The 27,873-nt window shown below is 38.3% G+C and overlaps 1 protein-coding gene and 2 non-coding genes across 11 annotated transcripts; all 3 read left to right on the top strand.

Annotated features, from left to right (window-relative positions):
• Positions 1-395: 395 nt before the first annotated feature.
• Positions 396-27,873, top strand: NAP1L4 (nucleosome assembly protein 1 like 4). Of its 9 annotated transcripts, none has more exons than XR_005563954.1 (17): positions 1,979-2,039; positions 2,220-2,260; positions 4,380-4,411; positions 5,661-5,722; positions 6,935-7,034; positions 7,955-8,096; positions 8,202-8,288; positions 9,776-9,895; positions 10,454-10,525; positions 13,728-13,867; positions 15,844-15,989; positions 17,891-17,913; positions 18,259-18,378; positions 18,672-18,701; positions 19,972-20,049; positions 21,214-21,251; positions 26,591-27,873. XR_005563954.1 is itself a non-coding variant. In XM_039382444.1 (17 exons), the coding sequence occupies exons 1-16, from the start codon at positions 1,994-1,996 to the stop codon at positions 21,217-21,219; spliced, it is 1,224 nt and encodes a 407-aa protein (XP_039238378.1). In that variant the 5' UTR covers positions 1,979-1,993; the 3' UTR covers positions 21,220-21,251; positions 26,591-27,873. The 9 variants fall into 9 exon arrangements, 7 of the variants coding, with proteins under 7 accessions (XP_027593013.1, XP_027593012.1, XP_039238379.1 ...); XM_039382444.1 differs by having other exon boundaries at positions 19,993-20,049; XM_027737211.2 differs by lacking the exons at positions 1,979-2,039; positions 21,214-21,251 and adding an exon at positions 408-468 and having other exon boundaries at positions 19,993-20,049.
• LOC113996314 lies at positions 8,488-8,614 on the top strand. Its single transcript, XR_003543709.1, has one exon. It is a non-coding gene; the product is annotated as a small nucleolar RNA SNORA54 (small nucleolar RNA).
• Positions 11,703-11,823, top strand: LOC113996313. The gene has a single exon (XR_003543708.1). It is a non-coding gene; the product is annotated as a small nucleolar RNA SNORA54 (small nucleolar RNA).

The following is a 27,873-nucleotide window of genomic DNA, read 5'->3' as shown; positions in this document are numbered from 1 at the left end:
GGGGGAATTTCAACTACCCTGATTTTTGTTGGAGGGACCGCACGGGCCGGCACACACAGTCCGGGAAGTTCCTGCAGATTATCGAGGATACCCTTCTGCTGGAAGCGCCGCAGGAGCCGGCGAGCGCAGGGGTGCCGCTGTCACTTTAAGGGCGCGGGCGCGCGCCATCCCCCCCGCGCGCTGCCCCGCCCCGCATCACGCGCTCGCCCCGCGCGCCGCCAAGGCCGCGCGCCCTCCCTCCCCACCGCGCGCTCCGATTGGCCGAGCGGCGCGAGCCCGAACAGTCAACATGGCCCGCGTGCGGCGTGGCGGCCGCGGCGCTGCTGGGACCAATCAGCGACGCCTTTGCTGAGGGAGGCGCCCACTTCGCGGCCAATCAGACGCGGCATTGTTGGCGGCGGCGCTGCCCGAGCGAGGAGGCTGCGAGGAGCGCGGGGCGCTGCGGCCTCTGCGGCGGGAGGGGCGCGGGTAGGTGAGGACGGGCGGCGCCGGCCTCGGCTCCGGGCACCGCGTCCCGGGCAGAGCGCATGGGCCGGGCCGGTCCCCGCCGTGCGAGGCTGCGGCGGCCGTCAGGGCCCGTTCCGGGCGGAGCGCGGCGGCGGCCGGAGCCGCCCGGCGAGGGGAGGGGGAGCCGGTCTGGCCAGGCCAGGCCTGGTCGGGCACCATTTTAAGGACGGTTCGAGGAGCTCGGGCCGAAGGAAGGGTGGCCCGCGCTGCCCCGAGCCTGGCGGAGGGGAAGGCAACGGTTCCGGCCGCATGTATGGCCGCGCTGGTCTGGCAGCGCGCCCGCCCTGTCCCCGCCCTCCCGGGGGAGCGGGGGAGGAGGAGGAGGGCGGCTGTTTGTGGTGAACGGTGTCCCCGGCGCTCGCACGCCGCTCTGACTCGGCTTGAGTCAGGCCCTTGGCCTCTCGGCTGGGCCGTGGGTTTGACCTCAGCCACGGTCTTGTGCCCCAGCAGCGTGATGGGGGATCTGGGGAGGGCCCGCATTTTCATTTCGAGTTCCCTGTCTCCCAAGTGAGGGCCTGTTTAAAATTTTCGCTGCCGCTACGATTGTTTACTACACGTAATAGCACCGCTCGTAGGGTTTGCCAGACTCCTCCGTTCCTTTAACATCTGCTCACGGTGTTTCAAAATACACAGTTAGAGAAGAGAGGGTGTGAGTTATAGATGGAACCAGAATCACGAGGCAACTTTTTATAAAGTCATCTCTAAACTAAATAGTGTTTCCTCAAGAAAGCTTCCGAGGGGAGCCCAGCTATTGCTGATGTCCGGGGCTTGTGGAACAGGTTAACAGCTCCTTACTCTCGACTGTTTTTTCACGATCCCTTCGAATTTTCCTTCCAGAAAATATCAGACTGTTGCGTTTTTGGCTTCCCACGGGGTTACATCCCAGCGCCTCTAACGCGGAAGTCACAACTTTCCCTTCTGATTTGTTATAGTTACGAAAAACAGTAACATCCCTGGGCAGGAGCCTTCCTGTGAGTGCAGGAGTCCTTCGGTTTCCTGCTTTGTGTTTTAGTTGTGTTCAGAAGGTTTGTATAACAAGTCATAGGCTTTCTTGGTAGAGAAGATTTATTTTGTGTACACTTTATTTGTGAGTACACCTTGCCAATGTACAGACATTTCTTTTAAATTTGTGTCCTTCAGGATATTACTTTTCCTTGTAATGACCTTTTCCTATCCTGGTGTGCATTGAGTTTAGGATTTCCTGCTGTTTTTAGTGACTGATGGTGGGTGATGTTTGTGCCAGACCAGTTGCAGCAGCCTGTGCTTTGTGAGACAGGGGGTTGTTCTGGTCCCCTCTTTCCCCAGAGCTTCATGTCTGAAGCTGTCATTTGAAAACAGAGAAACAAGATACTAATTTGGCCTCTTATTGGTGGTGGCAGCGATAACAATGATGCCTTCCACTGTTACTTCCTTGGAGTTCTGATGGCTTTTCCATGTCTTCATTGGTTGTAAACTGAGCTCACTTGCTTGGAAAGCAGTGGAGGTGATGAATGTGAAGACTCAATGCTTTGGTACTGCACATTTTCCACTAGGTGTGCACTTAACTTTGTCTTTCTAAAATTACGTTTTTCTCCCCTCCCCTGCCATCAGCAGTTGTACCAAACAGTTTTGTTGGTGACTCTGTGGCAGCTGGGATGAAACTGGGAATCACAAGCATTTTCTAAGAAAATTTCTTCTAATTATTTATTTATATACTTCTTTTTACTTTCCAGTTGCCAAAGGCACAACTCTAGGGAGTGAAACAAGGCTTAAAGTATGTATTTGCACCAGGGAATGGTGTCTTTTTTTTTCTTTTCCTTTTTTTTTTTTTTTTTGATTGTTGTTGTTTCTTGTTACTTGGGTGAATGGCTTTTGTCAGAACATGCCCAATTCATGTGTGTTCTACTGGAGATTAATTCAACTGCTATTTTAATGTTATTGAAGCTATGGGCAGCTTTATTCCATGTTTTCCAAACATGAATTAGGATATTACCTTCCCTCAGCAGAGTTGAGAAGTAGTTCCCTGCAGAAAATACAGCATGTACAGTGCAGCAGAGGAATTTGCTTTTCATTAGCTCTGTCACTGGGCATAGGTTGGAAGCAACAAGTGTTTGAGGATAATTTTTAAGTAACACAAGTCTGCATTTTTAGTTGCTTACTGTAGCCTCTTCTAATAGTGACTGGGATCATATAACTTGTTGGCTGAACTCTGATGTTAGGTCAATTTGCTCTGTCTTACCTTTCTAATTGTATTTTTTTTTCTCTGCCTTCTATCTGCTATGAAAGCCTCATTTATGCTCCTTTATTTCTTCAGCTGTAAGATAGTAAAAATCTTCTGTTTTGCCCTAGCAGGTGGTTGGTGGCATTGCCACTTTCTTTTGTTATGTTTAAGGCAAGAGGAAGTGTTTGCAAATAAATCTGCCTGAGCTGGTGAAACACCTACTCTGCCAGGAGCCCCTTTTGTTTGTTCCTGGCCTTGCCCTATCCGGTGGGCTCATAGGCTTGTTTGGTAGATGTAAAACAACTTCCTGTGGAATAATCTGAAGTATGCTCCTAGTTCTTTTGTAAATGAACAAAGCGTTTCAGCTCTATTTACAGTGGTTGTGAAAGTGTTGCTTTTCCAGCTTAGAGCAGGATTCAGCATTTTCCAGATGGGAGAGTGCGTGCAATCTCTGGGCTGCCGCTCAAGTTGGCATTAGCACTTGGGTTCTTCTTTGGTAGCCCTGGATTGGAAGATGGGCCTAATCAGCCTACTGGGCCTTTATAGAATCTAAGAAATCATATCTGTCAACTCTCACAAGTGATTGAAGCTCCTTTTTGTTCTGAACTTGACTTGCAGACTAACATCTTTCTTGAAAGCTTGGTAGTGGATAATATCACCTACGCTTCTGTGTGGTAGGAAGTGATTGCTTGAATTTGTGTTCAGCTGTTTAGAATGGGGGTAAAGAAAGAAAAAACCAATCTCTATTACTAAAATAGATGTACAAATTCGGATATTTCATCCCAGTAAAGAAAAAACAGCAAAATAGGTAAGACAATCTGTCTCCCTCTGGTTTCTCAGGAGAGCTAATTTAGATATTGGGGGCTGGGGTAGCTGTGCTAAACTTGGTTCCAGTCATCGCTAATACCAAGATTTTAACTTTTGTCTTTCCTCTTCATTTTCTCACACCTGATAAAAAAAATCCAAGGCAAATCTTTATATAGGGGATTGTGCCCTCGTACCTACTGTCAAAACCCCTTCTCTTGGTAAATAATTTTCTTCCCTTCAGTGTTTTTCTTTATCTAGTAGCAGGCTCACTGTAGAGCAGCAGAAGCAGCCATTCATGAAAATAGCCCTGATTAGACAGACAAGTGAAGCATATTTTTCTGCCCGGGTGATGCAAGAAAAAAGTCATTTGGAAGTTGTTGTAATTAATTCATTTAAACTTTCATTGTTTTCAGCTCTAGTATGCTACTGTAGTATAGGCAGAGATTAAAAATTCATTATTTACTTTGATACTGTTAAGGAATTAGAAAATAATGTCTTCCTCTTTGGTTTATTTTTGTTTAATAGAATGCAGAGCTAATCTAGGAAACTGTGGCACTTGTCTGCAGGCTGAAGACACATAATAGGGTAGAAGTGTATTAGTATCTGGAGTATTTAAGAGAAAAATAAGTTTTAGGGGGGTTAAACCACCTAACAGACTATTTAAAGGCTGAGCAAGTTCCAGTTTGAATTGGGTACTGTGGTAGCTATTTACTGTAAGGAATTATGCATAATGAATTTCTTAGCAAAACCAGCAGCTGTTAATTTGTATTGAGGTTTTAAACAATGACCTGTTCTATTTTCATCATCTGTTGAGGTAAACAAATTGCTGTAAAAGTATTTTTAAATGCTGTTTTTCAACTTGCAGGTGGATACAGGCACACAGATGGCAGATAACAGGTATGTTGGACTGTTTTCTTGAAGTTAAATCAAGGTAGTCAGAGCCAACAGTATATCTCATCTTCTGCAGGACAGTTTTTTGGGTTTTTTAACCTGTGAAGAGTGGATTACCAAACTTGGATAAGAATGAAGTGGTACTATTTTCTCTAACTAGGCTGTTTTTACTTACAGCTAGGACAAAGTACTCCTTTGATACAGGAGAAGCTGAGACTGTAGTGTATCAGATACAAGCATTAGTCTTCTCTTGGATTAACATTTGTTGTCTTGATTTAGTTTTCAGTGTCCGTATTTAAGTGCCCTAAATAACTGAAGAGAACACTGATCCTCAGTGTTTCTGTAATATCTGTAATTTAAGTGTGCAAAAGGCACAGTTTCATTTTCTAGTTTACATAGTATTTTTTGAATGAATAACTGTCTTATGGAACAGCTGCAAATCCATACGTGCTGCTGGTCTTTTGAGGCTTGCAGTGCACCAGAGTAAGCTGGATAAGCTGGTCTGTCTGGTAATTAATAATACCCCTTTGCATATATGATACCTCTTCTCATTTTGTGTCTGAGTTAGGGTTAATTTCAGCAATGTCCAGAGTGCATTTTGTGACCTATACACTGGCAGGGAGCACAGGGAATGCTTGCTGGTTGCTGACTTGTTCTGGACCCTCTTTCCTCCAGCACAGGAAGTGTGATGGAAGACATTGTGGCAGGGAGATGGGGAGGACAGGGACGTCTCTTTTAGAGTAGAAGTGAATGTTTTTACTATAAAACAAAACAGCTTGTTATGGAAGTTTGAAACAGAGCTTTTATCTCTTGTTTATCTTCCTGTCTTACCTGTATCCTTTCTTGTGTTTTTCTTCATCACTTAAAGTGTCATGTGTTTTCATTTGTGAGTAATACTGTTTTTCCTGTGTGGTGTGACCCAGTCCAGATGAATGACCAGCCATTCACTTAATGAGATGAATTTGTCTGTCAAAGGTTTTTGCTTTGGGGTTGTGTTTTGTTTTGAGGTTAGTTGTTTTTCTCTTTCTTTGCCTTTTCTTGCTCTGCCTTTGTATCCTACTTATGTTAGGAGATCTGGTTTCATATCCAAACCTTTAAGTTTTCACAAATTTAGGCATAAATATGTGTCTTTTATTGGCATACTTGTTTATAAAACATGTCTTGTAAAATGAAAATTCAGAGTAACTTGTTCTTAAATATTAACACTTTTGTAACGTGATGCCTTTTTAATATGTTACATTTTGAATTCTTTTAGTAAAACAGAAGATACTGCTTCAGATTCTCTGGAGGCTGCTAAAAATGCAAGCAACAAAAAAGGTAAGAAATACATAGTAATAGGTAATGTTACAGAAGTGGGATAAACCTACTGCCTTGTGTATTGAATCTTCTTTATATACAATTCCAAAGCCTTTGCAGTCAAAACTACAGATGTGTTTGCAAAGCAATGGTTTCTAGGCTAACTGTTCACTTTCTGGTGTTTTCCATTTTCATTGCAGCCAAAAGCAGAATAAAGGCTATATTTTTGTAACACTGAAAGTATTTTTGTATATGTTGTGACTAGGAATAGGCTTTACTATCGCACAAAATAACCCACTAGACACTTGCAATAAAGCCTGTATAGACTAGCCTGTAACAATATGTAATCGTTATCAGCATAATTTTTAAAATGAGCGGTATCTATGCTAGTTCTTTACTGTCTCGTTTGTTGGAAAATGCATCGTCATAATGTGTCCTCTTGGAAGTTTTTGTTCTCCATTTGGAAGATCTACAGATAACTGCTGATCAAATTAATACCTGTGTGCGAAAAAGCTACAGTTCCACTACTACCTTGAGTATTCAAATTTTGTAAGAGGAAGCAACACACAAACAAACCTGTGTGCTATGCAACTTATTGGGTTTTTTAATGTCTGGGGGGGGAAAAAAGCAGTGAGAAAGAATGGAAAGGTGTGAAAAGCAAATGTCTTCCCACCCTGACAACCTGTGTTGTTATTAGTAAGGGTTTTTAAATCCTAACTATCTCGATTTTAAAAAAATTAGCAGTTGTCGAGGTCATAGTGCTATGCTTCTTTATTGTACAGTACACAAAGTAGTTGTCAGGCTTTTTTCAGCAATCAGACTAACTGGAAAACAAACATCTTGGAAGTGTAATTCAGTGGTTCCTCTCTTGCAAATTTATACGTGGCTTATAAGATACATATAAGAGGGATATAGAGGGAGGATAAACTCCTGTTTTGCACTTTCTTACATAAGAGGAAAACAGGAAATTTGCTTATGTTGTCAGTAAACTACTTGCTTGTAAAAGCAGCTGATAGATTTGCAAAGAGAAAGGTGCTTTTTCTATCATTATTCAATATAATTATATTTCTGAAATCTGGTCCCAATTTTTTTGTGTTATTAGTTAACTATAGTAGTGTTATTTGAGATCTGAAAATAGAGAATATTTTTACTGTGACTGCTGTAAGACACAGTATGATAAAAGCACTGTAAATAAATGCAGATTTGTTTAAAAGTGGTTTTCTGTCTTTGTAGAAAAACTAGCAGACCAAGTGATGCAAAATCCCCAGGCCTTGGCAGCTCTACAGGAACGTCTTGACAACACAGCACTTACTCCTTCAAGTTACATTGACACGTAAGTACCGGGCGTAATAAAATTCTTCAAAGACTGAAAGCATAATAGAATGTTATTGCTGAATAATTGAGATGGGAAATTAGAACAAATGGTTCACTAAGAAAAATGGTTGACTTAAACCACGATTCATAGTGGCCTGCTTCAGGAAGAAGGGGTCAGGTTTTAGTTTGCTTACGCAAAATGGCAAACAAAATTTTGTCAGGTTCAGTGTTTTCCTTGGCTGTTATTGTTTTGGATAGAAATAACTCCACTCCCCTCCATTGTTTCCTTCTGTGACCCTTAGTCTGGCAGGGCATGTGCTACACTGACTGACAGTTTCTGTAAGAATGCTGTCCAGGATGTAATGGAAAGTTTAGGATCTGTAAATCCCTAGTTTGAAGTTAGTTTTATATTAACTGTAAAGTAGATTTGAATATTGCCTTTAGTAAATATTTGTCTTTATTTCTTGACTGAGAATAGCTGGTTGGAGATCTCTTTAAAAAAAAATATAACTTCTATAAAGAGTTCTTTTTACATGACTGTATCTAAGTGTTTAATAACTTAAAGTGCAGATGGACAGTGTGTGCTTTCTAAGTATGACCCATGAATCAAAACTTTCCCCTGTAGAGTGCACAGTTCTTATTTTTCACAGATCTAGTCTCAAAGTTTAGGTGTAAACAAAGGTATTGATTTCAGATCTCTGAAGTACACGGGGAGGGTGGTGGCCCCAGGGAATGGAACAGAAGATAACACCTTTGAGAACAACTTGGGTAGGAGAGGATTCTTTCAACTTTTTGAAATAGGTGTTGAAGAAACATGTATTTGACATGAGCCTTTTATTTAAAAATTGCACGTAGTTATAAGCAGCCTTTTTCACAGTGATATGTTAAATAATGCTGAGGCAACTAACTTTTAACCTTAAATAATTGTTTGGTTTTTAGTTTTCCAAAAGCAGTGATAAGAAGAATTGATGCCTTGAAAAAGCTTCAGGTGAAATGTGCCCATATAGAAGCTAAGTTCTATGAAGAAGTACATGATTTAGAGAGAAAATACGCAGCACTCTATCAACCCCTTTTTGATAAGGTAAGAAAACTATGTATATAATTTTTATTTTCTTGTTCCCGTCAGTTCTGGTTGAGTATGTATAACTTTACATCTTCAATTACATTCTTCATTTTTCTAACACAGAGGAGAGAGTTTATTAATGGAGAAGCTGAACCCACAGATGCAGAGGCAGAATGGCACAGTGAAAATGAGGAAGAAGAAAAACTGGCTGTGAGTACAAGCTGAGTGATGAACTACTGGTATATCAGATTGTCAGAGTTAGTTCCTGTTCTTTTCATTGAGAGTCATCTTTTTATCAGTAACATGTTCTTGTGATGAATACACTGTTATGTCCAGTGAAAGCTTCTAAGCTATTAGTTTAGCCTTTTTTCAAATTTGTAACCTGAGTGAATTGAAAAGTTGCTTTTGTTGGCACTGTTCGTAACCTGTTAACAGCATCTTCCTGCTAATGGGTTCCATTCCAGTGCTACATGATACCCCCAGGTAATAAAGGCTGGTTGTTTGTCTGCCTGTCCCTGTTATTTTGGGGGACATAGTTAGCTTTCATTTTCATAAATACAGATTAGACACATGTCACAGAGTCATAAAATGGAATCGGACCTAACAATGTGTGCTGCCTAAAATGTGTGGATTCCTCCTTGTTTCTTGAGTAAGAGCTATCTAGATTTAGGAGGGATAATATAGTCTGTAGGCTGTCTGTTACTTTCCTGTCATCGTTTTTGGAGATGTTTGGTCATGACTGGCTTTTTCTCAAAGAAGTGACCTACTTAGAAAGTTGTTTGCCATTCTATCGGTTTCTTTGCATTTTATCCTTGGCCTGATTTTATTCAGTTTTCTTTGGACGCTGTTCTGTATACAAAGCAAATTGTTCTCTTTGTTTTACTGATCTCCTGAGATTTAGCATGACACACAGTGTGCTCCTTGTGCATAAGCAAAAAATGTTTGCTAGGCTTTGTGTAAATACAGCATTGACAGGCCGTACTCCACACAACTATAAAATCAGAAACATGTCTAGGTGGGAAGTAACTGCAGCTTTATGTTCTTAACTAGTGGTGACCCAAGTAGCTGCTGTTAAGAAGATCTTATATATATGCTGCTCTCTAGTGGTGTAAAAGGAAAGGTGCAATACAACTAATTCAGACTGCGCATTTCCTGCGATTTTTTTTGTGATGGAGAAACGTCTGTAGGGACTCCTATATCACAAGGTAATAATTCAAGACTGTAATAATTAAAAATAACCATGAAAACCAATTTTACGAAGTATTTTGAGAAACTGGGAAGGTAAAACAGTATTTCAGAGGACAGAGTTAAATTTTTAATTTTTAGATGAAACACTGTAAATGGCACATGAAGCTATGGAAAGTAGATTAATAGAAAAATAGAAATTTTTTTTTTTTCTATTTGGAGAAAGAAATGTGTTTTAATTATTTTTCTTAAGTCAGTGAAGCTGTCACTTGGTCTATTTAGTCTTCATATAAAAGAATTTCAAATGAGATTAAAGTAAATCTGAATTAAATGTATACATGTTAAGTTGTGTAAGTAAACCCTGTATCTCTTTATTGACAGAAAAAACCTGTACATTTCAAATGTTCCTTAAACACAGTTTCAGAGATGGCAGTTGTTTTGTCTACCTCTGTTTATTAAATATACTGAGTCACAATTTCATTTCTCAAATGTGCCTGTATTTTTTTTCCCAGGGAGACCTGAAAAATGCAATGGTAATAGAAGAAAAAGCAGAAGAGACAAATGTCAAAGGAATTCCAGACTTCTGGTTTACTATCTTTAGGAATGTAGATATGCTAAGTGAATTAGTACAAGTAAGTTTCTCCTCCGAAAGGAGTGACTTCTGTTGTGTTAAATGAATTGCTTTTTGCCATTAGTAGTCAGTCTTTGTGGAATGTGTGTGAGAGACCAAATATTTGAGCCTTTAAAATCCCTGAAGATGCTTGAAAGGCTAATGATGGACAAGAACTGTTAATTTAGCCCATAAAGGATTATTTTTGCAAGGATATTATAAGAATATCCATGGATTAGTTGAATTCATTATGTAGTTTTGCCCAGTTATATTAATTGCTTTTAATGCTGTTAAGGAAGAATTCCCTGAAGCATGTGAGTCTCACTGGCAATAAATATCCTGAATGGTTACTATATTTTTGGTCATACTCACACAGCCTGGCACTTGGCACCTTTTTTACTGAAGGCGAGGCCTAACAATTGAGAATTTGGCACGTAGTATTTGCAACTATGATTTAAGAAATTTGGATCCAGGTCTTTACTTCAGCTGAAATTGCTGAATAATTACAAGGTTATTAAGAAGAGGAGGTTCTTCCAAATATTGCCTGCTGAATAGGGTTTTACTTTTTTTTTGTGCTTAGGAATATGATGAACCTATCTTGAAACATCTGCAGGATATTAAAGTTAAGTTTTCTGAACCTGGACAGCCTATGGTGAGTTTCCTCTGCTTGCTTGTTTCTCATGAAGATTGTAGTAGTGAAGTGAACAACATTCCAAAGTTTTCATTCAACTCTTCGGCTGTAATGTGTGTGTGAGATTTCTTTCTAAGCTAATATTTTCATGCTTGGCCTTTTAAAGATTTACCTTCAACTTTCCTGACCCTTTGCTCTTTTATTCTTAGCCTGGACATCTGTGACATCATTGTAATTTATAGATAAAAATTCTTGTTCAATTCTGTCTAGTTTTTGCTTTCTTTTTCTCTCTCAAGGTCTGGTATAGCTGCTCTTAGTAATAAAGCTATATGTGTGCTTTTCATTTTCAAATGAAAATTAATTGTGGGAAAAATTCTGGATGCTACTTGCATCTTTTTTGATAAAATATTGAATACAGTGACTTGGTGATACTAATCAAAAATAATGATGGATACTGTGCTATTGAAAGGCATAGAAAATATATTAGATGATCTTTTAAAAGTGTACCTAGTGAGTATTTTTTAAAGTGCAACTTGGCTTTTTTTAATTTGTTTGGAAATTGTTTCTTTGTTTAAGTTCAGTGTACAGAAAAGATACTATGTTTGTTGGAAAGTTGTTCTGTTGCTTATTTAATTTGTCCAGACTATACTTATTCCTTGAATTCCTTCTTAGAGGGAGGCAGGGAGAAGGATGGAATTACATCCTACACATCCTTTCTTTATTTTTTTATCATTGTGTCTTTTTTCTTATATTTCTTTTTTCTTGTTTTGCCTTATGGATTTATAGTCTTCTGACAATATCCAAAATAAATGCAAGAAAAGCTCTACTGAAGATTCACATAAAGATGAAAGGACTTTCTCAGAATAACTTTTAAAGGTTAATACCAGATGAAGCAAAGTTTGTTTGTTTTTTTTAATTCCTTAAACACTTGAGCTGATAATAGGCGAGAAAGTAGTACAGGCAGAGAAATATTGAGAATTAAGTTTCTAAACACTGCTAGGGCTAAAGCAGAGGACACAGGTGTTATGAAGAAAATGAATTGTCTAAGCACAAAGTACGGTATTCTAAGAAGTTGGGTCTTTTCATCTTGAAGCATATCTATTTGGTGGCATTTGGATGATTTGGTAATAATTGGTTTTGCCTATACTATTTTTGTGTTCTCATTCAACTCTTAAAACATCAGTGGATTTCTCTCGTCTTGCACTGTTCGTAACCTTTTGACAGCACATTTCTGTAAATAGGTTCCATTCCAGTGCTACATTAAATCCAGTAATGGGAGGCTGACAAATGCCATGTCCCTTCTGTATTTGGAGACAAAGGATGCATTACTAACTGCTTGAGTGAAACCCGTTTTCCATTGGTGTGTGACTCTTGTCTGAAATTCTCTCGCTGTTGAAAATCGGTGCAGCAGTGGCTGCTTTGTACTGTGAAAGCTTCACATAACCAGTGTGTAATAAATACACTAATTCTGCTGGGGATTAGGTTTTGCTGCTAAAAGAAGTACATGATAGTTAGGCATTTTCTGAGTTACTGTTGACCCAAAGCCATTAACTGTAGTTGTGGCACTCCAGAAGTGGATTTGCCTGGCTACAGTTAACATGCTTTCAAGTTCTGTTTGTTATAGCATGTACATAGAAACTTTTATCCACATGAAGCATAACCCATTCCTTCACTGTTTGCTTTTACTTATTTATAATCACGTGAATAAACTTACATGTATTTTATAATTTTAATTTCTATCTATATATTTATTTGGTCATCAGGATCCTCAGCTAGCATATTCAGACCTGGATAATGCATCTGGGTATAACTTAAATAGCTTAAAAAAGTAAGTTCTCTTTTTTTGAGCTTTATGAGAGCATAGCAGATAAAAAACGTAAAGGTATCCAAGTAAACACTACTGCAACACTTCAAATAGTATGTGAAACTTGAAGTTTCTTGTCTCCTAATTAGCAGGTAAACAAATGCTGAAATGCAGCCTCTGCAGATACTGTTGTCTTGCTAGTCCTTGGGATCCTGCATGTGAAGTAGTGCCACTGGTTGCCTATTTATAGCCCCAGTGATGGTTTATGGGATTATTTGGGTATGAGTGTTCGTCACTGATAGTGGATAAGCTAAGTTTGTAACTATTCCCCTGAGCATGTTTGCCAGGCAGAGATTACCCTTAGCTGAAGATGGCCTCCAAACCATACAGCTGTCTTGAATTGCTTTAAAATGGAAGTAAAGCTAAAATAGGCAATGTGAAGCCAAGACAGATATTCCAGTGTACTGCTGGGTCCTACTAGCTTCCTTCACTTGAACAGAGTTTGGGAAGGTTGCTGTTGCCACTAGTTTCCATCACTCCTTGACCACTGTCTTTGCAGACTGCAGTCGTGTGAGGAGATTCATGAGGCCTTAGAAAGATTAAGGGGCCTTTGGGAGATGAGTGAGGGATAAATGTCTTTGAACAGGCTGTTGTCTCCAGAGTTGTTTATCCTGTTTGCACATGGATGGCCTTGAAAAAGAGGATGGCAAGGCAGGTTTGGTGACAACAGACCATTTTCTGGCCTGACTCTGAAGAATGCCTGGGGAAGTATATTCAAGGCTAGTGTTTTTGGCAGTTACACGTGCTTCAGGCTGTAGCCTTTTAAGACATGTATAATTGTAGGATTCAGTTTGAGCCAGTGTTCTTTTGCAGGATTTTCTGTTATCAAATGGAAAAAACCCCTCTGGTTCCTGGTGAACTGTACTGTTAAAATAAACTCCTTCAATCTAAATTTTGCTTTAATCAGAAATAAAGTTTGTTTCAGTCTCTTAAGGTCGTGACATTGATCAGAACTGCTGTGGTGCTATTCTAATGTCAAAATGACTTCAGAGTAACATCATCCCTAGTGCAAGGATGATGAGAGGCTTCCACAGAAAATGAAACCAAGACTTTTTTATCAAAATACTTATTTCTAAGGTTGCTTTTAAGACAGCAGTTCTATGTGTAAAGGTGAATGAAATGTAGTAATTACCTGATTAGAATTTCATTGTTAGCCATGGTTGTTCAGGCTTCTTGCACTTTAGGAATTGGTTGACGTTCTTAAATTTCCCGCTTCTGCTGTAGTTTGAAAGATATGTTTGCCATCAAAATCTCATTTTTTCCTGTATTCAGAGATTGATTAATGATACATTTGCTGATGTGCTATTTCAACAAAAAAATTTCATGGTAACATAAAATTATAATGGAAATTTTTTCCAGTCTTTCTCATTAGAGTTCCACTTTGGGCCCAATGACTACTTTTCTAATTCAGTCCTGACAAAAACGTACAAGATGAAGTCGGAGCCAGACAAGACAGATCCCTTTTCATTTGAAGGACCTGAAATAGTTGATTGTGAGGGGTAAGGAAAACTAAAATTCAAAAAAGCTTCTGAAGTAGTAGTGGATATTTTTTTTCTTACTTTGTTAATGATTAATGAAGATAAAATTGTTATTGACTTAAAAACTGGGAATGTTTGTAGGGATTATGATGATGTTAACCTCAGCATCAGAAGGAACAGATGCCTGGATGTAGATATGTTTTAACACAGTGTATATTTTAAATTATATGCCTTTGAAATGTAATACTTGGCTAATTGAGGTAACCTGTTATTTCCAGGTAACTAGGTAAATTAATTTTACTCATTACATTTCACAGACCACCTCTCCTCCTTAGTCTGATGAGTAACCTTAGACTCTCTTGGATTCTTGTCATCTCTTCAGCAATTATTATTCCAGCAGGAATTGGAATATTATGATCAGGCAGGAATTGGTCACATGTACCATCATTCTTCAACCTGTTTTGAGGCTGGAACGTACTGGCCACACAGTTTGGTTCTGGTAGTTGTGGCTAATGCAGCAATTTTCAATTTTTTTTATTTTTTTTCAAAATGTGTTCAGAAACCAACTGTGGAATGGTGAATTCTTGTCTATGCTGGAAGTCTGTTGAGTTGGACACCACATTAGAGTTTTTTGGGGGGGTGAAAGATCATTCCATCTAACCTAAGACTTTTTCTTCCCATCAGCGATCTCTGTCCTATAACCAAATTTCAGTGCCACACCAGAGCAGAGCTGACAAAAATGAAAAATGGTTTTGTACCTTATTTTTCTTAGCTTCTTTGGTGTTTTTTTTTTCTGTTGATATTTTTCTTGGGTTTTAGTTATGTTTTTATCCTTTCAAGGATGTGTTTTGGTGGGGGATTTTGTTTTTGGGGGGGGGTTGTGTTTTTTTTTTTTAACTAACACTTAAGAAATGCCAAATGCTTGGGTTTTTTTGAAGGCATCCTGACAACCTCAAAACCTTTTGACTTGTAGTGCTACATACTAGCTTCTGAAATGAGTATTCACCTGAAGTGAGGCAAAACATCTACTTGCATGTTTAGTGAAGGTCATGTCCAAGTTACGGACTAGTCCATGTTGAAGAAAACTTTAGTTAATTACAACAAAATGTTTTCAGTTTAAGTCTCACAGAGGGATGCTTTCCTAAATTGCTGATATGTCAAAACTTTGATTTCAGTTGATGTTTCCTGATGAAGGTGTTAGATACTGGTACAAGTAGAGCAGGAAAACATATCTGTGACTTGTTACACAGGTTAAGCATAAAACTGTTGACTTTGACCATTTATATATAGGGCAATATATTTTGGGACACTTAAGGATTACTGTGACTCCATTATTTCCATTGCAACAGAACTAGTTGTGTTTGCCCCTCATTCTTTGCCATGTGCAGTTTTGGGTAAAACTATAGGTGGATGGAGAGAGACTTTTAGTTGACATAAAGTGTCAATTTGTACAGTAGCAGGACAGGGAAGTAAACTCTTTCCAGCTTGCTGCACTTGGCTGCCAAGTCAGTCTGAGCCCTGCTCTTTATAGAGCTAAAACATCCCTCTCCTTGGCCCACTGTTTGTGCATTTATTTTTAGGATACAGGACACTGCCTTGACCTGTAGTGACAGGGTTGTTTCCTACTGGTCTGACTGAGATTCTTTTTCTCTAATAGCTTTATCACGTCCTTGGTTACAGAACTCCAGTAGTTGGGTCAAAGGGGTTATTAAAGTTTGGGGGGGGGAGGGGGGCAGTGATTACTCTGCGAAGACAAACTTGTACAGCATTTTCATTTAGGGAACTATTTAATGTGTCCAACATAGGCTTAGTCTCTTAGCACTGTATGCATCCACTTCACATCTTGTCAAGCAGATTCACTTGTCAGTGTGTGTAAAACTAGCTTTATCCAGAGAATAATAAACCATCTTTGCCTTGATGTTGCTGCTCTGATGCTCAGTTCCCTATTTTCACTGATGTCTTCTGTTAAAATGCTGTTTTCCATGTGTTGTCTCTAGGTGTACTATTGACTGGAAGAAAGGAAAAAATGTTACAGTTAAAACAATCAAGAAAAAGCAGAAACACAAGGGTCGAGGCACAGTTCGGACAATTACTAAACAAGTACCTAATGATTCTTTTTTTAACTTCTTCAGCCCTATAAAGGGTAAGCTTGGAAAATAAGAATTGAGGATTCTTAAAATATGTTGTTTTATTTATATGTATGTGTATTTATGCAGCTTAAACCTTCAAACTATTTATGCTGCTGCATTGCATACTGTCTTCTTACGAGACGAAGATTGCAAACTGCAGCCCATCCAAACAGATCATTTTGTTCTGATGTTATTCTGTAGAATTTGGCCAAGAGGTGTGCATTGTAAACAGAATTCATAGCATGGAAACAGTCTCATGTCATGTAGAATCTCCTAAAGAAGTTGACTTGTTTTACCACAGGATGGCTCCATGCATCAATTTGAGGTTTCTAACATGCAAAAGAAATCTCCTCCAGTGTTGGTCAAGTTACAGCGTATCGGTTTCATTTAAACCTTTGTCTTAAGTGACAAACTTTTTGTAGTTTCTTTTGTGATTAATTAATGATCCATAATGCTCCATACAACTTTGTAATTTTCTTAGTTGCCTTATGTTAGGTGTCTACTCATATATTTAAAACAGTTTAGGTCGATTACAAAACTTTTTTTTTTCTTGGTACCATCTCCCATTGTACTCTTTTGTGAACATGGATGGAGGAAGTAGTTTACTTGTGGACTAAAGGAGTCCTACAGGAAAGGTGATAAGGGACTCTTTCAAAGGGCACGTAGTGATAGGACAAGGAGGAATGGCTTTAGGCTGAAAGAGGGCAGGTTTAGATTAGAGTTTAGAAAGAAATTCTTAATGACTGTGAGGATGGTGAGGAACTGGCACAGGTTGCCCAGAGAACTTGTGGATGCCCCATCCCTGGAAGTGTTCAAGGCCAAGTTGGATGGGGTTCTGAGCAGCCTGGTCTAGTTGAAGGTGTCCCTGCCCATGGCATGGGGGTTGAAACTAAATGATCTTTAAGGTCCCTTCCAACCCAAACCATTCTGTGATTCCAGAGATATACTGAACAAAATGGACATTGGTTCTTGATTCTGTTGTGGGCTATTATGAACTACCTGTCCCTTCTAATTACCACTGCAAATCCCCACGTACATGGAGATGAGAACCAAGTGATTTGTATTTCCAAAGGGGGTTGTTTGGTGCAGAAATACCCTTTAAATTAATTTTCATTGCTGCTTTCAGAAGGCGTTGGAGATTTGTTTGTATCATGTTGGTGTTATATTAATTTTTTAAATACTTAAAAGACATACTCTGGAGGTGTGTAAGAAAGATAAGACTGACATCTGCTGGTAGCTGATTTTTCAACTAAAGAACAGGCTGAGCCAAATGATCACTTTCATAGTAGGATCACAGTGCCATGGGACCTGAGTAGAAAAGGGAAATCTGTTTTGGTTTGTGTTGGAGTTTTTTGTTTTGATTTTTTTGTTGTTGTTGGTTGGTAGGTTTTGTTTATAAACAAACCACCTCCCCCTATTCCTTACTGGTTACAGTACTGGGCCTGTTCTCAACAATGCTTTTCAAATTCATGGCAAAATGTTCATCTACTTGGTATCCTCTGTATTTGGGGAGATGAGAGGGTTTGTAATGCTCTAGCAGAATAGTTACTGTAATTACAGCATTAATGCAGAAATAAAATGTGTTGATCTCTGAAAGGAGAAGTGTGATCTGAATGCCTTCTGAATCCATCTTTGTAGAAAGAGTATTTCCTGTGCAAAAATCTTTGACATCCATATGGCAGCTTTGATGCTCTTATTACAACATGTAAAATTCTTACAAGTACAATATCTGTAGGTTTAGCTTAATATGAATCTGAATTGTCATTAAAGGTTTAATAGCTACCTTCTGAAGCCTTTATAGCCCCAGTGTTTTCTGGTATGAGAAGGTCTTTATACTGTGTTTTGTCATCTTGAATATTGAGGTAGGCTAGACTATACATGCTTGTCTTAAATTTGCTGTCTTTTCTTTTTGCAGTATCTGGTGATGGAGAGTCGTTGGTAAGTTTGTTTCTGAAATGGCACAATTGTACTGTGCCATGTCCTTTTTACCAGGTCACTCTATAGTGACTATTTGGGTTCTTTCATTAAGTACTGTGTATTTTTATTGTTATTTTTGCTTTTGACACAGTAATCTGTGTGTAGAAAGTAGGAAACTTTTACAATAAATCTCAATTCTGCAAATCTAGATTTAGACCTTAGATTTTGTTACAAAGGACATGTGACCTGAAGGTTGATGATGACAGTGTAATATGTTCTTAAACCTGTAACTTTGAAATACTTTTGTCTGCTTCTGTATAGTACATCATGTTCGTAGTAGAAAAATCAAGCTGACTTGCCTTACAGGATGAAGATTCAGAATATACTTTAGCTGCAGATTTTGAAATTGGACACTTCTTCCGTGAAAGGATAGTCCCTCGTGCTGTGCTGTATTTCACTGGTGAAGCTATAGAGGATGATGATAATGTATGTATGCTCTTAGCATTTTGTTTATTAGTCACCATGTAGATAGAAATGTTCTCCTCCTTTTCTGATTAGACTGGTATGAAGTATTAATTACAAGAGAGTAACAAAAAACCTTGAAGAGATTCCTGTTACTGGGGAATACGAAAGAATCACTCAGCTTGCTATGAGTTGTTAATCTGCTTCTGGAAGGGGCTTAGGTTCAGTTACTGTGTTTGAATATGCTACATCTCTTACTGCAGCAGTTTTCATGCAAATATTAGTAGAGCTAATAAAACCTTGGGTTTGTTTTTCAGTTTGAAGAAGATGAAGAAGGTGAAGAGGAGGTGAGATGCACACTGTATCTTTTATAGATAATGATTAGCTACTGCATTCCAGTACCAGAAATAGTTCTACATAGAGTAGAAAATAGTTGTTTGTAAATGCTCTCATGGATGATACTTCTTTCCAAAAGAGTTCAGCATGCCTGACTTAAAGAAATCTGTGGCTGGTTTTTCTTCTTCATAAAAGTACTTTCTGCAAGAACATTTATCCATTTTTTTTTTCCCAGTATTTTGAAAGCTGCTTTCTGATGTGAGTCAAAAATTAAAGACAAGCTCTTTATTTCTTGAGTGCTGCATGATAAGAATCTTCAACCTCATTTTTAAATATCTGTTACTTTGGAGGTAGTGGAATTCAGCTGTCAGCTTTTAGTTGTCATAAGCTTGAAGACTGGGTTTTACTAAATGTAAAGTGAAAAAGGGGGAGTGTAAAACTGCTCAGGATAAAGGCTTGATTTAGGCTGGAATTTCTAGTATACCAAGACCTCTGCTCTGTTTGCAGTAGCGTTGTATGAACACAAACATGCTATGAAAGGCTTTGCAGAAAACCACTAAATGTTACCACACTTAAATGAATTAATATCCTTTACAAAGAATTCCTTTTTTTGTTTTACTGCTTTTACTGTGGTGTTCTTGCTAATTTGTCAAAGGTACATACCTGACTGTTGTCAAGTTGACTGTACTCTGGTACATCAGGAGTTATCAAGCTGGTGGTCTGATGTGAGCTGGCAGCCTTCAGCATGCAGCCTCTTTTTTTTCTCTTTGCTTAGGCTGTTCAGTAACTAAACATGTACTTTTATTTTTTAAACTGAGTATTGATAGAAGTCTATGTGTATTTTTAACTTGTCTCCAGTGTCATATTACTTGGATGTAGTCGTGTATAGAACACAGTGCAAAAATACTGCAAAATCCTCTATACAGGAGCACATAGCCTGTCCACAGTAATCCAAATAAACAGACTCTTCAGAGGGAGATCAAAACAAAGAACAAAATTAGACATATATACCTGTTACCAGAACTAAAATTCCAGGTCATGTTAGATAGAAGTTTTAAAATTGCTGGGCGACTGCAGCAGAAACTTAAATAGGAAGATTGTCTTAAGCCATGCTGAAACCTTTAAATCATCTTTTAAAGATTTTACAGATGCTGAATTCTTTTATATCAGCCCAATGCTGACATCTGAAACACTCTGGAATACAGTGATAACGTAATTTGCTATTTTGCTTTTTGTCCATTACAAAAAGTTGCACTTTTAACCTGTTTTAATTTCTGTTAGTTTATCTCTATTTTGTCATAGGAGTTGGAGGGGGAAGAGGAGGGAGAAGAGGAAGAAGATGCAGAGGGTGATCCTAAGGTAAGGATTTTTGTGTGCTTAGTCACAACAGACTATAATCATGAGCAGTGTACCTGAGGTTATAATAGTTTGTGAAAATATCAATAAATTATTTAAAAAACCCAAACTTCACCCTAACTTCTGACTGCAACATCTTCATCTTCTTCAGCACTCAAATTGCCCTTACAAGTTAATCATTCCATCAGTTGAGAAAGTGTAGGTTTTGTCTTCCAACCTGCACCAAGAAAGTGATAATTTCTGAACTGTGTGCCTTTACTTCTTAATGCCATCTCTTTGTAATGCTGATAGATATTTTTCCTTTAGAAAGTTCATATCAAATGTTCCTTGGCTGGACTTCAACTTAGAAGTAGTCCGACAAATCTCAACTAGCTTGTTTATTTTCTTTTCCTTAGAGTTGTTCTTTATCGTTGTCCTGATGGCTGCAGGTTAGACTCCACATGTCTGTACTTGGTTAGAAATCAAAAAAAGTTAGTCCTCAACTTTGAATTTGCAACTTTGATACGTGGCATAAAATTCAGCCTTAAGGGTTAGTGCTCCTTCTGATAGGCCTTTTTCAGTCCTTCAGTCCTGGTAAAGTTAATGCTCATATTTATTGAAGCTGGGACAGTGATGACAGGTTTGGGTTCATTTAGTTCTTAAAACATCAGCTTTTAATTTTTTATAAAGACAGATGAAAAAGTGGAAGGCATGCAAAACTGCTTGATCTCTGGATGACAGTCTTAACAGCAGCTTAATGTGTTACTCTTCTGGTGTAGTTTTATATACAGCATCATATCACTAGTAATGCTTTTTGCAACTGTGTCGAGAATCAGGTTAGTTTTTTTTTAATGAGAAATATTGTGTACTAAAGAAAGTCTATCTTGTGCAAAGATCAATCAAACAGGATTAGAGTGGCAGAAATAAGTATTCTGACTGCTTGGTAAGATCAAGATGCAGTGATATACCTGTAATGGGAAACAGTTGGACAGCTGAGAAACAGTGTTAGTTCTGTGTCAATGTACATTTTTGTGAAGTATCAAATATCCTTCCAAAGGATTTGGCATTCTGTAGGAAAAAAAAAGCTTAGGTTATCTTGGAAGGTTATGGTTTGTTGCCTCCTGTATTATTTTGTACATTTCACTTTTCATCCATGCTGACAGTTCCTTTCAATTTTTTCCCATTTAGGTGTAATATAAGTCTGTTTATCATTCATACATTTCTAGGTAAGGTGGAATTCCATTCATACCTAACTTCCAAGAGTCACATTTGTAGTCATGTAATGTGATTTGTTTTCTAGGGTTTTCTGTTTTGTTTTTTATTTTATCCTTTTATGGGGAAAAGAAATGGGGGAATTGTGACTTCAGAGTTTAGGTTTTATTAGTAAAAAATAGAAAGAAATGTGTATAGAGATGACTGCCTTTAAATTGTGTAATTAAATTAGATTTTTCAGAATGACTCTGCCTTCCTGCCTTCTGCTTTGTCTTTGTAGCAGTCAAACTATTTCATATACATATGATAAAAGATACTGAGACTTGTCAGACTTTTTTTCCTTGTATCTGGTTTGATGTTGCATCTCTTTACTGTTTGTAGTGTACTTGCAAATTATTTCTTAAGTATCTTCTCTGCTCTTAAACTCTTGTAAGTCATCAGCTTACTTAGTATGTCTTTTCCAACATCTTATTTATGCTGCCTGACAAAGGCAGTCAGTCACTCTTAGAAGCCTTTTCTTGTTGATCTTTCATGATTCTGCACAGGTATTGTTCTTCTGCTCATCTGTCTCTTTGTTTAAAAGAAGAAAGAAAAAGTTCCTTCTATTGTATACTGTTATCTTTCACCTTTCATCCCATTTCTCATAGAGAACAATGCCTGCAGCAGCCTCCATACTTTTCCCCCCCCTGTATTTTAGGCTGTGTCTTTTATTTTGCTTATTTAGGAAAAGCTATAATCTTTCCATGTCATTCCCTCTGCATAGATAATGCCCTTCTTTGCCTAAACTCAATATTGAGCTGTGCTTTTGTGTTGGTTTTTGGTGTTGATGTTGTTTCCAATGGGATGTGCTTTGAGACACCAGCCCCCCTGCCTCAGCACACTTGCACTGGTTGTTCACCTGCAGGAGCAGAACATCCATTTGTCACAACGGCTTATCTGTCGTCCTGTTGCACTCTGCTGCACAGCTCTTTTCCCTCCCCACAATTAAAAATTGTCAGCCACTGGCTCCAATTTTTGAAGTCAACTTGGAATTCTTTTTTTTATCTTTTAACACTCCTACCTCAGTCCTGTTTTCCACTCTTTCTTATGTTCATCCCATTTTCTGGTCCTGTTTCTCCCTGTCCTCTGCCTCTCTTTGCCTTTCAGTTCCTGCCCCCGTTTTTTCTTACCCAGAATAATTTTCTTTTTCATGTACAAAAAAATAATTGGTGTATTTTCCTTTCAAATTCAGTTTCTTCTCTTCAATCTTTTCCATATTACCTCCTTCTTTAGCAAATGTAGTATAACAATACATGTCAACACTTTCTGCTTTAACTTTTCCTCCTTCCTTCCTCTCACTCCTGTCTGTTTTAAGTACATTTGAGTTGTTCAGTTACAACCAGATCGTTATCACCTCTTACACAAAGCACATATATAAAGTAAGTTGTGGCTTTGGAAGACTGAGCAGTCAGATGATTGGAGGTAGCTTCAAAAAGATGCTACAAAACTGGATAATGTATCTTGTTTTGTCTAGTACATTTTTCTATGTGCTTGCATGCCCTGTATTCTTTTAGCTGCCTTTATTTCACATGACTGAGGCTGTGCTTGAATTGAGAAGTAGCTGACAGGGTTATACAGAATGCTGGTTTGAATCATGACAGAAAAAAACTGCTGTGGAGAGAGACTGCATGTGCTTCAAGGTGCTTTGTCTTCTAAGTTACATTAGTAGAAGGACCTGTGAGGAGCAAATTAATTTTCAGAACCAGTTGTGGTTCTGCAGTTGTGGGCAGAGGCAGTTTGGACTGCTTGCTTACTTAACTCTGCTTAGCTCTGGGTTTACTTCCCGTGTGTATGTTTTATATCCTTACTTTTTCTCATTCAGTAACATAGAATAGAAAATAACCAAAGATAAGTTTCAGCTTTAGGACCCCTAACTGAACTACTTCATTGAAGGCATTTGAAATACTGAAAGGCTTTCTAACCTTCTCTGCTAAAATGGGCATCAGCTGTAATGCCTACTGCTTGTGTTGATCCCACTGTTGGCAGCAGAGTTGTTTGGGAGTCAGATGAGATCTTGATGAGCTGCCTGTGCCTGCATGGCTACTTTAGCAGATGGAAAGCTTCCCAGAAAGTGAATTGGAAAAGTAAGGAGATAAAGACTTGATTGCTCTTTGAATCACCTAGGAATGTACCCTGCCTAGTATGTTTAAACACTGAAGACTTACAAAAATTCAGTGTTTCTTTTAGTGGTAACTTCATGTGAAAAAGGATCAGTCTGGAAAAAATAAAATTGCTAAAATAAGTGGCATGGATATTTTGGGCTTCTGTCCCCATCCTATAGGACACCAGTTTAACTGGATGGGTAGACATGGTGGGCTTTGTGTAGGAAAGTCATGAAAGCAGTGTTACCTCAGACCTGCAAATTCTAGGTGATATTTTTAATTCTGAGCAAGTGCAATAAATTAGAGGCAGTGACAAAAAGCTTTATATTGATCTTTGTTAGCAAAAGAGAAAAAATAGGAGTCTCTCGCCTTATTCAGCTCATTCACCTCAAAGTGGAATCAAAGGCCCAGAGTAGTTTAAACTCCTTGCACGGAATAAGTAAATATTATTAAATACTTTAAAGATATAGAAAAAAAATTCTACCAATTTTAAAATTAAGTCTTTTCTCATGGCTTACTACAGAGAATCTCTCTACAACAAGAATTCTCATCTCTGTAGCATTGGTAGTGATCTTCAGTACATGCGTTTACTGCTAAATTTATTTTAAAACAAGATGCAATTCCTCCTTATCTTTGCTGGTTAAAGTCTCTCTGGTCTTTATTTGCCTGGCCAACGCACTTCACCGCCTTTCTAAGATGTCTTGGGAAGTTAATTTAGGGAAATACAGTACAAATGGACCTGTTAGAATGGGGAGATAAGTGGCACAGGGTCTGTCTAAGGCAAATCAGTGGATTGGTAGTGATTGACTGACCAAATGTCACCAAATAATCTGGGCACTGCAGGGAGAGCAGGCTCAAGCTTAATAGCACTGCCTGAGGGAGTGTGGCTGTAGGATCTCCATCCCACTCACAGCTTGGGGTCTGGTCCCTGATCTCCCAGGAGCCATTAGAGGCCAGAGATAGGTTTAAACATGCACGTGCCCGATGGAGCAGCTGCAACTTGAAGGGAATTGTAGTTTATATGTGCTGTTGTCCTCTTGTGATCAGGGCATGAGATGCTTTGCATGAGGCTGACAGGTAGCTGAAGGCAGTGTGGAGCTCAGGGCTGTGCTGAGGAAAACAAAATGGTGGGAGAAAATTGAATATGTTGGAATCTGGATCTGAGATACTGTCTTGATAGTGATGGCCTGCTTAAACCCTTTGTATATATGGTCAAGATAGATACGCCCTCAACCGTAAGCTAAAAATAGCATAAAGTAGCAGTATTTGTTTCACAATCCTCCAACAACTGACTCAGATACAAGAAACCCTCAAACTGTATCTATTATTTTTTTTTTGTCTGAGAGCAGTAATCAACATTGAAAGATCCTTAAGAAGGAACTTTGAGATCTGTGTGACTCAGTTTTTACAGGATAAAGAATTATATGCAATAAATAAAATTTACGTGTTTACAGAATTAAGATATAAAGAAGATAATGGGAGTTTAATAGAAAATATAACAAGTGTTTTGGTTGATCATTAAAATTTGGCCGAAATGGTTGTGGTGGTCAACCTACATGTGTCTTCTTGGTATAACAGGTGAATAGGAAGGAAGGAGAGAGATGGAAAGACTTTTAAGTATATTTTAAATAAGATTTGTTACTTTATTGTGGCTCTCATCCTAAATACAAGGAGACAAGAAGTGATGCTGTACACTGTTCTGTGGCCATGTTCAAATACAGAGCAGTTACAAGAAGAACATAAACCTTCAGAAAGTTTTTGATAAAATGCTGCTGGTTTTGCCTGCCTCTAAATAAAAAGGAATAGCGTGCAATGTACTACCAGTGGCAGTGAGATTTTTCTTTTTTTAAGAGCAAGAATGCTAATTTTGTGTTCTCTGTAAAGGTGTCCCTCTTTTCCTGTACTGAGTCCCAGATGAGTGAAAATTAATTCACATCAGTGTTACTTGGAACCCCAGGCAGATGAGAGAGAACAAAGTTGAAATTAGCCAGATGTGCTGGGTGAGGAAACCCATAAGGTCTCTTGACATATCTGTGCAGAAGAGACAGTATTTGACTGTAATCCAGACTTGTAGTGGGAATGATAGTGACCGCTCTAACCCTCAAGCAGTTTAGGTGAGGAACAGAAAAATAGCCTGGATTTAGTGCAGATTATCAAGGGCAAAACTTGATGATGAGGAAGCTTTAAAGTAGTTGCACCTATTCTTCCTTGCTACGGGCAAAAAGCTTAAGTTGTCTTAGCTCTTGGTTACTTGATGTTTAATGAACTGTTGCATGATTACATCTTTTATAACTTATAGAGCTCTTCTTCAGGATAGTTACTAAGAAACTTTTTATGTTGCAGTCAGTGACATTCAAGTCATGTTTTATACCTGTATTTTTCTTTACTAGAATTCAGTGACTGTTATTTGTTTATAATAAACTATAGTAAGAATGGTAAAGGGAGAAGCAAAGCAAAAATTCACTGAATAAATTCTACTTTCTAAGAATCCTATTTTACAACAGAAAAAGCAAGAAGTGTAGTGTAAACCTGAAGTTCTTAGCTGTTTAAGTACTTGTTCTCACTCCCAAATACACTTCCTTTTGCCAAAGGGGAAGTTGTTTTACTACCTAATGAAGGTGTTTCTACTTTTACATATTCAGATTAACATATGGACTTCTTGCCCAGTGTTAAATTGTTGAATAGTTACCTGCTGGTGATGCAGAACCTACAAGAAACCAACACATTAATTACTTTTTTATCACTTTACCTGAAAGGGCAAGGCTCCTAAGGAAAAACTCAAACGTGCTTCAGAATAAGCAGCCTACCTTCCCTGCCTTCCTCCCTCCTCAGAGTTGGAGGAGGTGGCAGTTTATTGTTAAAATTGTTTAATGGGAACTGAAAGTCAAATGAGGCTCTGTTTGGGTGAAGTAGGATGTGGTTTGCTTTCTTGTTTGTTTGAGCCTCGGCCTACAGGATGGAGTGTTAAGAACACAAAAATAGATTAAAAATTATGGGATATCAAGCAGCTGGGGGCAAGGGGGAACCCAATAAATATGGTGACTGCTGTTGGACCTTAAGATGTGGCCTGAGTTTGCATGTAGCATTTATGTACATGCTAATGATACCTATTTAATTTGAAACTGCATAGCTAATTTCTCTTATTTGTTGAAGTGTATTCTTATATGCCATTTTGATTTTTAACTGCTTATTTTCTTTTTCCTTTTACACAGAAAGATTCCAGCCAACCTGCTGAATGCAAACAACAGTAATAAGGAAATACCACTTGGAAGTGATATTTGAACAACTTGTAACAAATAGTTGGATACCTGGCCTGCAGTTCAGGATATTCCATCGCTGCAGCACAATCTTATTAACAATGCTTACAATTAATTTGTTTTAAAATGCATGATTTTCACTAACTTTATTGCTTAACATGTACAGTGGCAATTTCAATGCATTTGGGAAATATGAGGTTTAAATAAAGCACACTCTACAGCTGTTGGTACACTGTAGCTAAGTATGTCAATAGGCCTTTAGAGCCTTTTGCCCTATGCATAGGGGAATAGTCCAGACTACCATGTGAGGATTATCCATTTTCTTGTTAAACATTGAAAATCGTGGAATAGCAATGTGCCGAGAAGCTGAAGTAAATGGATTACATGTATGGTAGCTGAAACAGATAGAGCAATATGACTTTTTTGCTAGTTCCCTCCCCCCTTTTTTAATGTTTCTCGCAACCTACAAATTGAACTAGTGCTTGAGCAGCTTTAAATGTCATATTTATTATCTCAGTACAACCAATCGAGTTGAAGTAATTTTACTTCATTGAAGAGGGTGTCATATTTGAGACTTAGTTGTTCATCTTACTATTTATTTATTCATGTTTGTAAGTACTTTGACAGAATTAGTGCTTTTTAATAGTTTTTAATATACTTGAAAAATCTTCTTCCTCTTTTGCATACAATATGGGTACTTGTAAAACAAATAATTCAAATTGGTCCCCATGTAGTAGTCTAGACAGAAGAAATAAACTTGCATCAAAATGACAACTCTTCTGGATGAAGATCAAAATGCAAAGGCCAAACTCTTGCTGTTGATGGAAGTGGGTTGCAGCCAAAGAACCAGAACATTTCCAGTAGTCTTACTGCTTAGTGTCCAGCATGAAAGGACCTTTCACTATGAACACAGAAATTTATCGAAATGAACCAGTTCAATAAATCTGAAGTTTGGGTGTCTTACTTGCAACACTGAAATTATTCCATTCCACAGTTTGTTTTATTTAAAGTTCTGAAGTCTTCAAAACTACCTTTCGTTGTTGTGTGGCACTTCAGGTACACGTTTCTAGTTTCAGCATCCATTGCCAACCTCTGGCAGCAGTTGAATAGCAGCTGTATCAACACTGTGACCAGGCATGTAGAGTGCTCCAGCCTTACCTTACACATTTGTAACTTAATACGGTGTTTTCAATTTGTACAGAATAGATAGAATATTCTATTAAAGTTGTGAAACATGA

This window comes from Pipra filicauda, unplaced genomic scaffold (genome assembly GCF_003945595.2).
Source record: "Pipra filicauda isolate LSUMZ 115617 unplaced genomic scaffold, ASM394559v2 scaffold26_size5592650_pilon, whole genome shotgun sequence".
NCBI classification, from domain to species: Eukaryota; Metazoa; Chordata; class Aves; order Passeriformes; family Pipridae; genus Pipra; species Pipra filicauda.
Note: the sequence above shows the minus strand (reverse complement) of the source record. Positions and strands in the feature narration are given on the sequence as shown.